The sequence below is a fragment of the Ascaphus truei genome, chromosome 2 (genome assembly GCF_040206685.1).
Source record: "Ascaphus truei isolate aAscTru1 chromosome 2, aAscTru1.hap1, whole genome shotgun sequence".
In the NCBI taxonomy this organism is placed as follows: domain Eukaryota; kingdom Metazoa; phylum Chordata; class Amphibia; order Anura; family Ascaphidae; genus Ascaphus; species Ascaphus truei.
In genome coordinates this window covers 208,132,043-208,145,752 of record NC_134484.1, presented here as the reverse complement: position 1 = coordinate 208,145,752, position 13,710 = coordinate 208,132,043, and the positions used below count along the sequence as shown (strand labels likewise).

Sequence of the window (13,710 nt, the reverse complement as noted above, 5' to 3'; positions counted from 1 at the left end):
ATTATATCTAAGCCTCGTTCAGTTCAACCCAGATATTTGGTGTTCATTATATCTTGTCATAAGCTACCGTGACAACTGGTAGGAGAAGAACTAGCGTCAGGAGCTGGTACCTGGGAATGAGTGACGGGTAGTGTGGGAGTAATGATGGGAGTTAGAGAGACAATAAGCGGTAAATTGGAACTAGGGAAACTCTTAATGGAAGAAACCTTAGAAGAAAAAAGAGTCTTATCCAAAACTGCAAGGACCCTAACAGGGGTACTAGTCATGACAAGATCAAAAGAAAGTATGCTTACTAGTGCGAAAATTCTGATAACGGATCTGCTAGACAGTGATGTGGGTGTCTGGATTGCACTAGTGGGGAAATCAGATACAGTGGTATGTGACTTAGAAGCAATCAGGGAAGTTCTAGGTTTGCTGGACATGTGTGAAAAGGTACCCTTAAACACAGGAGTTTTAATTTCAGCCCAGAGTAACCCAACGGATGCTGGAGTACATTTAGATACAGTGCTAAGGGACTGAGGTTTAGCAAGGGAAGGATAACAAAATAGCTTAGATTTAAACACCAGAGTTTGTAATGTAGGCAGGTATAGCGTGTGGTACAGAGATGATTCCATCGCAACCAAGGATTGTACCCCGCTACGAAATTTCGTTAGAACTAAGGACTTGTGAACGAATTCTGCAAGGGCAGAATAAAGATATTTCTTTCGGCGAAGATTCAGGGGCTTCAAGCAGCGCCCCTATCCAAAGACGGTTGTGCGTCTCTTGTTTGCGTATCAACTCCGCTCCTCGGAATTGATGCCTAGAGACTGTATTTCATGGACTTTCATTCTGGAAACCTTTTATTTTGTTTTGGTTCGTTCCCGTAAGTGGTTTTTTGTGTGTTATTTTGTCAATCAAGCTGTGTGTTTCTTGTGTAAATAAATTACAATTTATTTTATCTCACGTTTTGTTCAATAAAAGGATCAAGGTATTTTTGTGTTAAAAGCACTGGTCTCCCATGACACACACTGACAGAAGTAAGCACCTGCTGAAACTTGAGTATAAACTTTTTGTTTGCACCTGAAATAATATTTCGTTTTTTTGCCATTCTCAATCCCTTATTTTTAAAAAAGCAATCCACGGTGCTCATATGTTTCTTTAAACTTACCTAAACCAGGGGGCTGATGGAGCTGATCCTTTGTCCCTGACATCCATGTTGTACTGGGCCTCAGTCAGCTAATACATTTCTACATTGGGCAATAGAAAGTTGCAACATTAATAGGTGATAACATTGATTTTTTTTCTATATTTGTAACTTTTTTTGTGTGTCAAAATAGACACCATATCTAGGAAAACAGGTGGTCCCTAGTACTACCAGTTCAGGAAAAGTTTCTTAAAATGTTTAGTTTTTGGGCGGTTTGCTACTTTTATAGTGTAGTTACTTGAAAATCAATTGAATAGAATTTTGCTTTGAGATCATCTCAGGACAAACAAATACTCCTGCTCATGTTGGAAGAATGTCTATCCAAGTTTGTGCCTTTATGTACTTCAAAACACTTACAAGTTAATTTGAAATGAACACTACAAAATATGTAATTCACTATGTGATAAAAATAATAATTTGTCAGTAAGCCAAAAAAAAAAAAAAATCCCACGACCAATCAGTGGGTTTTGCCTTGTATTCCTTCTCACATATGTTGAGGCAGATGACTGGTGTTAAAAGATTCCCAAATTGAAATATTAATGGTGGTATAAAGTCTTGCAAGACAGATGTTAAACATACTAAAATAAAAACTTTGCTGTTATCTAATGTGTGTTGGTGATACCATACGGTGATTGCTGATCATATCACAAATGTAGGGGGATCATGCTAAATTAGATGATTCATTGCTATTTTCTATAGTGACATAAGTGACAACTAAAATGTGTAAAAGACGTAATACTGTAGTAATAGAAAGTATTATCCCATGCTGGTAAATTGAGCCTGCTTTGTTCATATTGGCTCTATCAGTGAACAAATATGACAAGCTTTCCTTAGGTACTGACAATTAGAAATGTGCAAACATGTCTAGGTTGGCTTTGTAAACATTTTCACAATTCTTAAAGAAATATAGAGATTCCCAACATCTCTTGAGAGACACTGAAGCCTTCAGAACGTGTCTAAAAACATTGAAAGATGAGACCATGCGGGACAACACATGGAGCCAAGACCTTGAAACAGATGCAGTGGCTGTTATTCTAACAAATCACAGAGCCGTTTTCGTGTGCTCTGCTCTATTCCACGCGGAATTAACGCGGCCAGTCACCCCATACATTCGTGTTTATTGCGGTTGCTTTGTTTGAATTTCATGGATTCTATTTTGTATCTGTGTCAGAAATTAATGAATTGTAATGTGTACAGTACTGTGCTACTGTGTCAATTTCAGTGTTTAACACTGTTTAACACTAAACTGCAATTTTCTGCACTCGCGTCTTAAGGCTGGAAGGGGCTGGAAGGTTGGAAGGAATCACGCGCCATGACATGGGTATTCAAAGGTATACAACGCGTGAAGTGTTGAAATAACGGCCGCTGCATTTGTACACTGACATAAAGAGACAAAAGATGAATATGATGATACATCAACACCACTGACTATTGGCAAAACATTTGAAATTTTTTTGGGATATACACCTACTGTAGAAGATACATACTGTTCTGTAAAGTAGTTTTCCACATTTAAAATCATATACTGTAGATAGCTATTTAAAATTGCTACCCTTTTATCGGCTATTGTTACCTTGAGTAGAGATTGGTAAATATGCGGATTTTTTTTTCCATCGACGAGCCATACTCTGATTCTGCAATCCACCGACGGATTTTAAGAATTCAATCTGCGGATTCTTAAAATCTGTCAGGAGATTGTGGAATCTGTGGATGGATTGTTAAAATTCACCAGCGATTGTATCCAATGGCAGTTTTGGATTAATCCATGTGCATTGAAACTGTAACAATCCGTTGGTGGGTTATACAATGTGAAACGGATTTCAAGTGGAAAACTCTGGAAGATCCGGGAAATGGATTTGGACTGGTTCGCCCATCTCTAGCCCTGAGTCTCTTCTAACATAGCCTACAGTATGGGTATTTTTTCCAGTCACTGGAAAAGGGGGAAAAAATGGAAAGTAGAAGAACACAAGGACAAGACAAAATCTGTTTTATTCAATTTAAATATCACAATAATTAATTAATTGTAGTTTTCTTCCATGCTTCTGTGTGCCCTGATTTTAGTTTATCACTGTTGTTGTTAGACTGGCTGATAATATTTTTAGTGGAAAGTCTAAGAGTATTATTATTCATTCTGGCATTAAACTGCACTACTGCATAACTTTTCTTCAATACCTTAAACAATACCATACACCCCATGTTCCACTTGTGTCAAATTCACCATATAGTACTGTAGTTTTCTTTAAATATATATTTTTAGCTTTCAGTTCATCAGGTATGTACATTGGAAGTATTGCCTAGCAATGTCCTTTTTTTTTTATCTTTATCGCATATATTTTTCATACATCATTTTATTTTACTTAGGGGTTTACAGTGTATTTGTGGTGGATATAGAAAATAAGGGAAGAGTTCATGAGCTTTAACTTTGTGCATGTCAAGTTAATTAAAACATTAGATACTGTACATACTATATACTGTACTGTACCACGTACATTGTGAACAGTTGGGAAGGGGGTGAGAGTGGTAGGGCGGCAATAGGGTGGAGGGGGGAAGGAAGCATACCCACTATAGAACATTGATCTAAATGTTATTTTTGTTTTAAGGTTTACATATGAAATTGCTCCCGTTTTTATTATTATGGAGGGAATACTTCTAAAGAAAATGCATGAAATGATTGGCTGGGGAGAAAATGAAGCAGATGGAGTATTTTCTCCTGGTAAGTATACAGGACAGTTCCTTACGCTTTCTTTTCATTTACTATCTTCTGCTAGTTTTTATATGCTAACTAATTTCAAATTATTATAAAAACATACATTAACGTATTTGTTTAGAACACCTTAAATGTCCAAATATTTTTTATTATGACTCAATCAATGAAAACGGGGGTTCATTTATTGATGTCTCCAAGCTTCTGTACTTTCAAAACTGATGCAAAATACTGAATCACATGTATCATTGAAGAAAATTCCATGGGAATGTTTTCCTGATATATCAGGTGATGTTACCTGTCCCATTCTATAGCTAGGAGACCTAGATAAATAGCTTTACTGGTTTTCAAAGACTTTTATACCTCACCTCCAGTTACCAGTTATCAATCCTAAAGAAGCAATCCACCCCATTTTTTGTGTGTGTAAACTCTTGATTCAGATTATAAATGACACTTATTTCACATCTTCACAAAATTGTACGTGTATTTATTTATTTATAAACAACAATTACCAGGAAGAATACATTGAGAGTTACCTCTCGTTTTAAAGTGTGTCCTGGGCACAGAGTTAAGAGGACAAATAATACATGGTTACAAATATAGTTACATAAGTGAACAGGGTATACATTGTATACAAGACATAGCATGCACAGTTAGAGATAATACAGCTAAACCCCGTTATAACGCGGGTCTCGGGGTCCACCCCGAGACCACCGCGTTACTAACGGGGTCGCGAGAAAAAAAAATGGCCGCCGCGCTTTAGCGCATATTCATCCCGCGGGACAGGAGATGGGAGCGGGCATGTCCCTCCGCTCCCCGCTTCCCCCTGTCACCGCGGGACAGGCCGCGGGGCAGGAGATGGGAGCGGGGATGTCTCTCCTGTCCCCGCTTCCCCCTGTCACCTCGGGACAGGCCGCGGGGCAGGAGATGGGAGCGGGGATGTCCCTCCTGTCCCCGCTTCCCCCTGTCACCTCGGGACAGGCCGCGGGGCAGGAGATGGGAGCGGGGATGTCCCTCCTGTCCCCGCTTCACCCTGTCACCGCGGGACAGGCCGCGGGGCAGGAGATGGGAGCGGGGATGTCCCTCCTGTCCCCGCTTCCCCCTGTCACCTCGGGACAGGCCGCGGGGCAGGAGATGGGAGCGGGGATGTCCCTCCTGTCCCCGCTTCACCCTGTCACCGCGGGACAGGCCGCGGGGCAGGAGATGGGAGTGGGGATGTCCCTCAGGTCGCCGCTTACCTCAGAACCATGCTGCCTGCATGGAGGTGGTAGCGGGGGGTTTCTTCTCCCCACCGCTGTCCCCGGTGCTCCCGCTGCCTGCGCGGGAGGAGGGGGGGGGAGCGGGTGGTGGTGCTGGTCGCGGCCCGTCTGTGTAGAGTGAGAGAGTGTGTGTGTATGTATATATGGGAGAGAAAGTGTGTGTGTGTATATGGGTGTGTGAGTGTGGGTAAGTGTCTGTGAGTGTGTGTAAGTGTCTGAGTGTGTGTGTAAGTGTGTGTAAGTGTGTGTGAGTGTGTGTGAGTGTCTGTGAGTGTGTAATTGTGTGTGAGTGTGTGTGAGTGTGTGTGAGTGTCTGTGAGTGTCTGTGAGTGTCTAAGTGTGTGTAAGTGTGTGTAAGTGTGTGTGAGTGTGTGTGAGTGTCTAAGTGTGTGTAAGTGTGTGTGTGTGTGTGTGTGTGTGTGTGTGTGTGTGTGAGTGTCTGTAAGTGTGCGTGAGTGTGCGTAAGTGTGTGTGAGTGTGCGTGAGTGTGGTCAGTGTGTGTGCAGTGTGTCAGTGTGAGCAATGAGCAGTGTGTGTGCAGTGTGCAGTGTGTGTGCAGTGTGGCAGTGAGCAATGAGCAGTGTGTGTGCAGTGAGTGTGTGCAGTGTGTCAGTGTGAGCAATGAGCAGTGTGTGTGCAGTGTGCAGTGTGTGTGCAGTGTGGCAGTGTGAGCAATGAGCAGTGTGTGTGCAGTGAGTGTGTGCAGTGTGCAAAAAAAAAAATGTAAAAAAATTTTTTTAAAAAAATATTTTTTTATTTTTTTTATTTTTATTTTTTTTTAAAACGGGAGCCACGGGAAAACCGCGTTATAACCGAATCGCGGTATAACGAGGCGCGTTATAACGGGGTTTAGCTGTATATATTATAGACGTATGTAGCAGTTACAGACCAGGTTAAAATGTGAGACAGCTTTAGTTTTGAAAGAACTTAGACTGGTGATAGTTGTGAGAGTCTCGGGTAGATTGTTCCAGTTTTGGGGACCACAGTAAGAGAAGGAGGAGCGGCCGGATACATTGCTGAACCTTGGGACCATGAACAGTCTTTTGGATTCAGATCTCATATGATAAGTACATATGTCATGAAGTACATATCACAATAAAATGACATATGTTACCATAATGTGATGACATCAACTTAAAAAGAAACCTCCACCTTTTTTAATATACTATAAATATTTTTAAAGACTTTAAACAACCGGGGGTCCTACAGAACTGAACCGTACAATTTTTACTAAAGGGACCACAGACCATTCCGGAGATACTTAAAGTTTTAGCTGCTTCTTGGAAATGTAAAGATGGCTGCTGTTGTCATTCACTAGGAAGGCAGAACTTCCTCCTTTCGATGATGTTGAGGCTTCCTATTGGGCCCGCAACACGGAAGGCAATTTAGCAGCTATGTTGACTTCCCGTATGGAACAGAAAAACCAGTAACTAGAAGAGTAAGCATTTCAGGAATACATCTAAATTTGTAAGACGAACAACAAGTATCGGGTTCATTGCTGTTTTAGTAGCTTCAAAGATAGATAATTTGTTACTCAAAAATCAAGACTAGTTGTTTGCTGCTGTGTGTATAATTATACTTTAGTTGGACAAACAACATCCTTATGGTGGTGCAATACTTATAATGCATTAAAAATGACTGGAATCGTGTGAAAACATAAATCTTTTGTTTCGTAGGAGGAAGTATCTCCAACCTTTACAGCATTCTAGTGGCACGCTACAAATATTATCCTATGGTAAAAACAAAGGGAATGGCAGCAGTGCCTCGGATTGTTCTTTTTACATCTGAACACGTATGTAAATTTGTGGGAAAGAATGCATACATTTCTAAGTTATATTTGTAAAATTTATTTTTTGAGCATTTTCTGCCAACATGAAGTGCACAAAGTATGAGTAAATGTATTGTAATATAAGAAATAGACATACGAACCTGTAACAAGGTCAACATGCTATCACTTATAAGATATTTTAGTGTTTTAATGTATTATTTATTACTATATAGATCATAGAAGTCAGTAAATGTCTATTTCATGATTGTGCAAGTGAAAATTTAACTTGGGTATTTAGGTAGACATACAGTCCAGACATCAGTGCAGCAGAATACAATCCACAGGTAAATAATTTCATCAGTAATCTTCTTTGAATCCCTTAGTAGTGAGCAATAAGCATCAATCTTGAAAATATATTGTGTAATTGCTCTTAGAATATATAGAGCATCAGAAGTATACCAGAAAATGATCACCTATAGCTCATATTGTAGTAGTCGCCTGGGTAGGCTAATAAAAGTGGGATTTATGGGGTACTTGGGGGACACAACAACCAAAAGGTAAAAATATACCCCCGTTCACCACCACACTTAAATGAGATTACTTAGAGCATACAGGGTATCTGGTATTAAAGGATATATTGAAAATCCATAGATAACTCACTGTTAGAGTGGAGGCTCAACGGAGCCTAATTGCAAGTAGTAGCTTATCCAGGTGTGCATCCAGCTATAGTAATTGATGGCAGGAGGAGGCATCCTCGTAGGAGGAATAAGTGGAGTACTGCAAGCAGGGCGTGGCGCAGATAGAAACGGCACACCATAGATACAAAATCTAATTTAATAAGTGACTGGAGACATAACAAAAGGAAACACTGTAGGGCCCTACTCTGTTTCCTTTTGTTATCTCCAGTCACTTATTAAATTAGATTTTGTATTTATGGTGTGCCGTTTCTATTTGCGCCCCACCCTGCTTGCGGTACTCCACTCATTCCTCCCACGAGGTTGCCTTCTCTTGGTGGTATTTATGCATCTATGTATTTGTACTGTAGTTACAGTAATGTGTATTCAAACAGGATATATCTCTCTATACCAAGTTGTGAAATAACTAATGCAACATTAACTTCCATACAAGGCATTGTGCTAACAATTGTGCAGCTTAATTAAGATACCTATGCCACGTAAATATATTTTTAGATATAATATCCATATACTGTAAGGCATATATGTCTTTTCAATATTTTGTAATTCTTTATTACAAATGATCTCATTTACATTTACTGAAGTGTAATCAGGACTAACGAATATGCCACCTACTGTATGAAAATGCACTTTTAGCATATAATTATCTTTAGAAAAATTAAATACATTATAGGAAATTCTCATTGTTGAAAATCATTGCAATGTGCAGTTTGGCAATTTTATGTTGTACCTGCTTGTGTCAATATATCAAGGATGTATATCTTGATACATACAGACATTATTGCAGCTGTTATTGTGCAATTTTCACGTTTCCACAGTAGCGAGTTTTATTGCACAATTTTGCATTATCGGGTGATTTGCAATACTATTTTAATAGAGCCGTGTTGAGTTGCCACATCACACAATTTGCTAACCAGAAGGCGCCAATTAGTGCCTTAAAGCACGATATTGGATGCAATCTGTATCGCGATAACGGGTGCTACATCTTTATCCTCCTTTATGTCAAAAATGAGGTGAACCTTGATAGCTGACTATTCCTATCAAATGTACATGTAAAAGAAAATGTAGTTAGCACGTTTTAGGCCTCTATGTTTGGCACAGGCCAGGCACAAATAGGAAATATTTCAGAGAGCTAAGCACAACCTTTCTTTTAATAACCATATTTTCTTGATTCTAAGACGCACCTTTCTCCCCATTTTTGCATGTCTGAAATTGGGATGCATCTTAGAATCAATGTTTTTAAAAAAAAATCGGCAAAGGGGCGCTGCTGGGGCAGCTGTAGCGGGGATCATTACAGCACCCAGCAGCAGCCCAGCAAACCCACGGCTCTGATCATCGCCCCCTTCCCCTCTCCCACCCCCCACCCTCCTCGTGACTCGGTGAATTGCAGGAGGGGCCGAGGGGATGTTTACAGCACCCAGCAGCTCAGTAATCTTAGGCCGCATCCAGGCTGAGAGCTTGCTTGCTCACGAATTTGCAATCTAAACAATGAAAGTAAATTGTAATGTCCATGATGCGCACGCGTGAGCGTGGGGAGGTGCGATGCTTGCACAGACAAATATTTTTGTACTTGTCACCCTTGCCCTGGTCACGTGCATGGTTCAGCGAATGAGGGCGAACCACTCACATGACATCACGTGCATGCCCCCCTATGAGCGCAACTACCTTGCCAGGTGAGCCGTGCAACAGTCCTTGGCTAGGGGTGCAAATTGCCACCCCTATATCTCCGCCGAAAGGAAAGATTTTGTAATGCCCTTACAGGATTCGTTCGGTAATCCTTAGCTCAAATTAATTCTCGAAGAGGGGCAAGATCCTTGGTTACGATGTTGTTAACCCCTCATACTCCGGAACTGCTGACGCTAACACCTGGACATTTCTTGGTAAAGCTTAGATGAATCTGACTAGGAGGGGGCTGCAGGCATTCTTATAGGGTTAAGGGTCCTATTCCCAACATGCACACACAATCCTCTCGTGGGAACAACTGTTCCCACCTATCCCCGACTTGCCTGGAGTTCATAGAATGGGCAGAAGTTGCTTCCTGGTCTGCTAAGAGCATGCGTTAACCTCATATCTGAGCCACGTTGCATACCGGGCCCAACCTCCTACCTGGGGACAGTAAGTCTGGGGTTTGGCTACCAAGTGTGAAGTGCCCATACTTCACACCGGTATCTGGTACTTACAAATATCCTGGCCACCCTAACACCTCGGATCTCTGAGGCTTTTCAACTCCGGACTTCTCTAGACACAGGGGCACCAACTTAGCAGGGTGCCCTTTGTAGTATGGAGATGAAAAATCCCTCAGATCATTCATTTATAACATATGGGCATTGTAACAGGGGATTTATCCCTGTTCAGGAAATGTGCCTCTAATCCAGCAGTGTGGTGGTTAACTGCTGGTAGTCAATTAACCAACAACACATGGCTGATTAGGTTTGTTAGAAAAGCCTGCCTTTGAGACAGGAAGTGAGATTTTTCCTGAGTCTCACAAATTGTTGGACTGACCATAGGAACAGGTGTCTTGAGCTTCAGAGGGACTGGACTGCACGCTGCCAGCAAGACACAGGGGAAAGTACTTCTAAACCTGGATCCTGACATTGCCTTATCGCCCAAAGTTGTGGACACCAGAAGAACAAAGAAGCCTTCCCCTACAAGAAACAGATAAGACTTTACTTATAAGACTGTTGTCCATGTCGTTTTATATATATATAAATATATATATATATATATATGAATGTCCCTATGATTTGGGCTGATGAGTCATAACCACAAACTTAAAGAGAGCTGGACTACAAGTGTATATATACTCCACTCTGGAATGGATTTTGTTTCCTGATTTACATGTTTGGTGTGTTTAAAGTGACAGGCACAATAAAGCCTTATTTTAATTTCACCTTAAAACAGTCTCCATTGCGTACCTCTGAAAACGTCTCTAACATATGGTGTCAGAAGTGGGATAGAGGTGGCCCTTGAAGTTAAAATGGGCCCCGGAGATTGCCTGTGAATTTTTTTTGTGCTTTTTGCCTGCATACAGTTTTTACAAACAGCCTGAGCAACAAAAACAAAGATTCACCTACAGCAGAGATCAGAATTAAAAGGATACACATCCAGGCAGGAAATCTACACTGCACTGAAGAAAGCCACAAAACAACAGATGGACTCTTTTCCCCAATCCCAAGAGGAGAGAGAGAGACTGCTGAAACAGGTAAACCTTACACTGGCGACACACTTTATTCGAGCTTGGCTAGTCCCACGAATTCGGGTATACCCGGGTGTATTGAGGTTTGTGACTGTTTTCTGCCCGAGTGCATTGAGTTATTTTCCAAGCAGGGATTGAAGCATTTTATTCCCGCTGGCTGCAATACTGCACAGTATATATATATATACTGCATTACAATTCATGAATTTATGCCATCTGGTAGACACGCGAAGCATTGCAGCCTATTAAATCCTAATCATTATCATTTAACAGATCAGCCGCCCATCAGCCAGGCATGAACCCAGGCTGGGAAGGCAAATGCAACGGGGCTTGTCAGAGGTGAGGAGTGGCGCATTCCAGGTATCTGCCAGGTACATACCGGGTATTTGCTCGAATAAAGTGTGTCGGTGCAGTACTTGCCTATCACAATGATGTGTAATACAGTAGGGTTGTTGATGAAGGGGCTTTGCCTTCCAGTAGTAGTCAGGGTTCAAGACGTGAGTTAGCGCTCCAGACGAGCTAGGCTTTATTGTTTTCATTAAAAAAAATATAATTTTGCGCTGAAGCAGTGAATACAGACAGTGACCCACGAGCGGTACTGATTCTGGAGTAAAGGCTGCCAGACCGCATAGGACTACCAGCTGTGAATGGAGTATATGCAGAAATGTGTGAATATTGATGCAAGACAGTGCTGAAGCAGGGGAATTTTAAGCAAACAAGTGCTGAGTGTAAAATTGCCCTACCGGGTAAAAAGGGGTTGCTTAACTGTTTAAAAGGTAACCCAAAGCCAATTGCTGAGTGTTGAGTCACCCTGCCGGGAGTCAGGGAAACAAAGGAGCACAAAATCGTTTGTCCAAAAAGAAAATTCACTTATGTGCACACTATGTATATATATAAAATGTAACTTTTAATAGGTATACTTAAAACATATATTACCATAACACTAAATGTAATAAACCTTAAAAATAAATTAAATAATATGCACACATGCACCAGAGTTAGCCTCACATATATATAAATTCCAGTATATAATTATAACTGAAACCTAGGAGGCTAAACAGGGTGCAACCAGGTAAGGTGAGTCAAAATACCCATCAATTATAATCACCAGCACAGTAGTTATACAGCCAAGACACTGTGGCAGACATGCGGCTACAATATATCCATAGATTAATGGTATCAAATAGAGCCAACTCTGCCAGTTGTACTGTTGTTATATATTGGCTATGCTCGTGATAGTGAAATGACCCACGCTTGCATTCACCAGCACAGTGAGTACAGAAACAGTTGTTGCAGCAGGGATACGGCTACAGTGTGTCCATAGATAGTAATAGTACCCATAAAGCCCCCCTGCTAGCTACACTGTTTTTATATATATTGGCTATGCTGGTGAAAAAAACTGGTTACTAAAGCACTATATTAAAAACTCTCCTGCCGGGAGTGAAAGAAATATTCCACTGCAAAGAATATATTTTTTTTTTCTGCAAGTAAAGTCTGTCTATGTACAGTATCTTGGGAGTAAAACAGGCACCCAAAGTGTGAAGAGTGAATGCTATAATACCCAAAGTTGAGACTGAAAATTACTGAACTCAAGCAGAAAACCACATTATTTTGCTGAAGCGGAGGGATTGAACCTAGCAAGTAAATGGTGTAAAGCAAATAGAAGTTTTTACTTAGCAACTGCACATCCAGTATACCTAATGGGAGATGAATGCGTGCACAGTACTGCTGATATTGTAAAACTTACCCAAGGAAAGAAAAAGAAAAAGTCTACAGAGATGCCTGTGAGAGCTACGACCTCTACAAGCAAAATATGCCCACCTGTAGTACTACCACAATTGGGGGTTCTAGCATATACAGTGGCAACAGCTGCAATAGCGCCTCCTGAGGTCAGGAAGAAAATTACACATGATTGCCCCAAAATGGAGGACAAGATGCAGCGTTCCTGTAATGAACTCTACCCCACGGAAGAGTGGCCCTTCCAGTCCAATAAAGAGGAAGACATCTCTTACGGGGAACCCGAACCGAGTCACACCCACAAAACACCCCAAGAATGGTGGGGGTGCCTGAACTCGGTACGAACCGATAAGACCGCTCTCTATGATGACGAATATGATCGGCAGGAGAAAAAGCGGGAGCAGCAGAACAGCAAATATTTCTGTCAGCTAACGCAACTGCAAGAAAAGCCTGGCGTATACAATGAAGCTGCTGAAGTATCAAATAAAGAAGGAGACCCCAGTATTCCTGATGGGACGGAGTCATCCAAAACAAAAAGCCGGAAAAAGAAAAGCGTTTCTTCACTTACCGTGGAAGGAACAGACACGTCTGCAGATCCTGTGGAGGAAAGTGGGGACCGAGATGTCCTGCAGCCTAGAGATAATGGAGAATTCGTCCCGCGGATAACCGAATATCCAGAGGGCCCAAGGCAGAAGTCGTGTACCCCAAAGAAGTGTCTGTCCGGTGCCAACAGTGAGGAACCCTCAACCCACCATCCCAGGGAAGCGGAGCCGGAACCAGTGAGTGTTTATCCCTTGACCAGCCCTGAAGATGCCCTGAAAAATGCCAGGCATGACTGATATACTCCGTTAACAATTGAAACAAAAGAAAGATAATTACACAGAGCTACAGAAAAATAATGTGAAGCTACAGAAAGATGTGCTCACAATTTACTCTTTGGCCAGGACAGAATTGGACGATCTCAAGACTGAGCTAGATGCTGCAAACACTACAAAAGCCACCATGGTGGAAAAGCAGAGCCAATCCGATAAAATGATGGCTAAGCTGAAGCGGAAGTATGAGGAGGCACTGAAGGAGATTCAGCAAGAGGTTCACAGTCTTCGCCTAGAACTGAATGCCTCACAACAAGAGGTCAACAGTGTCCAGACAGAGGTGGACGTATCCCAGA

At 41.5% G+C, this 13,710-nt stretch overlaps 1 protein-coding gene across 6 annotated transcripts in view; it reads left to right on the top strand.

Moving 5' to 3' along the window:
* Positions 1–13,710, top strand: part of LOC142487132 (glutamate decarboxylase 1-like) — a 325,033-nt gene that overhangs the window by 276,403 nt on the left and 34,920 nt on the right. For 5 of the 6 annotated variants that reach the window (XM_075585896.1, XM_075585895.1, XM_075585893.1 and 2 more), the window contains 2 exons: positions 3,784–3,896; positions 6,823–6,938. In XM_075585896.1, the coding sequence (XP_075442011.1) occupies positions 3,784–3,896; positions 6,823–6,938 (229 nt within the window). The remainder of the gene's footprint in view (positions 1–3,783; positions 3,897–6,822; positions 6,939–13,710) is intronic. The other variant, XM_075585897.1, reaches the window with a different exon arrangement.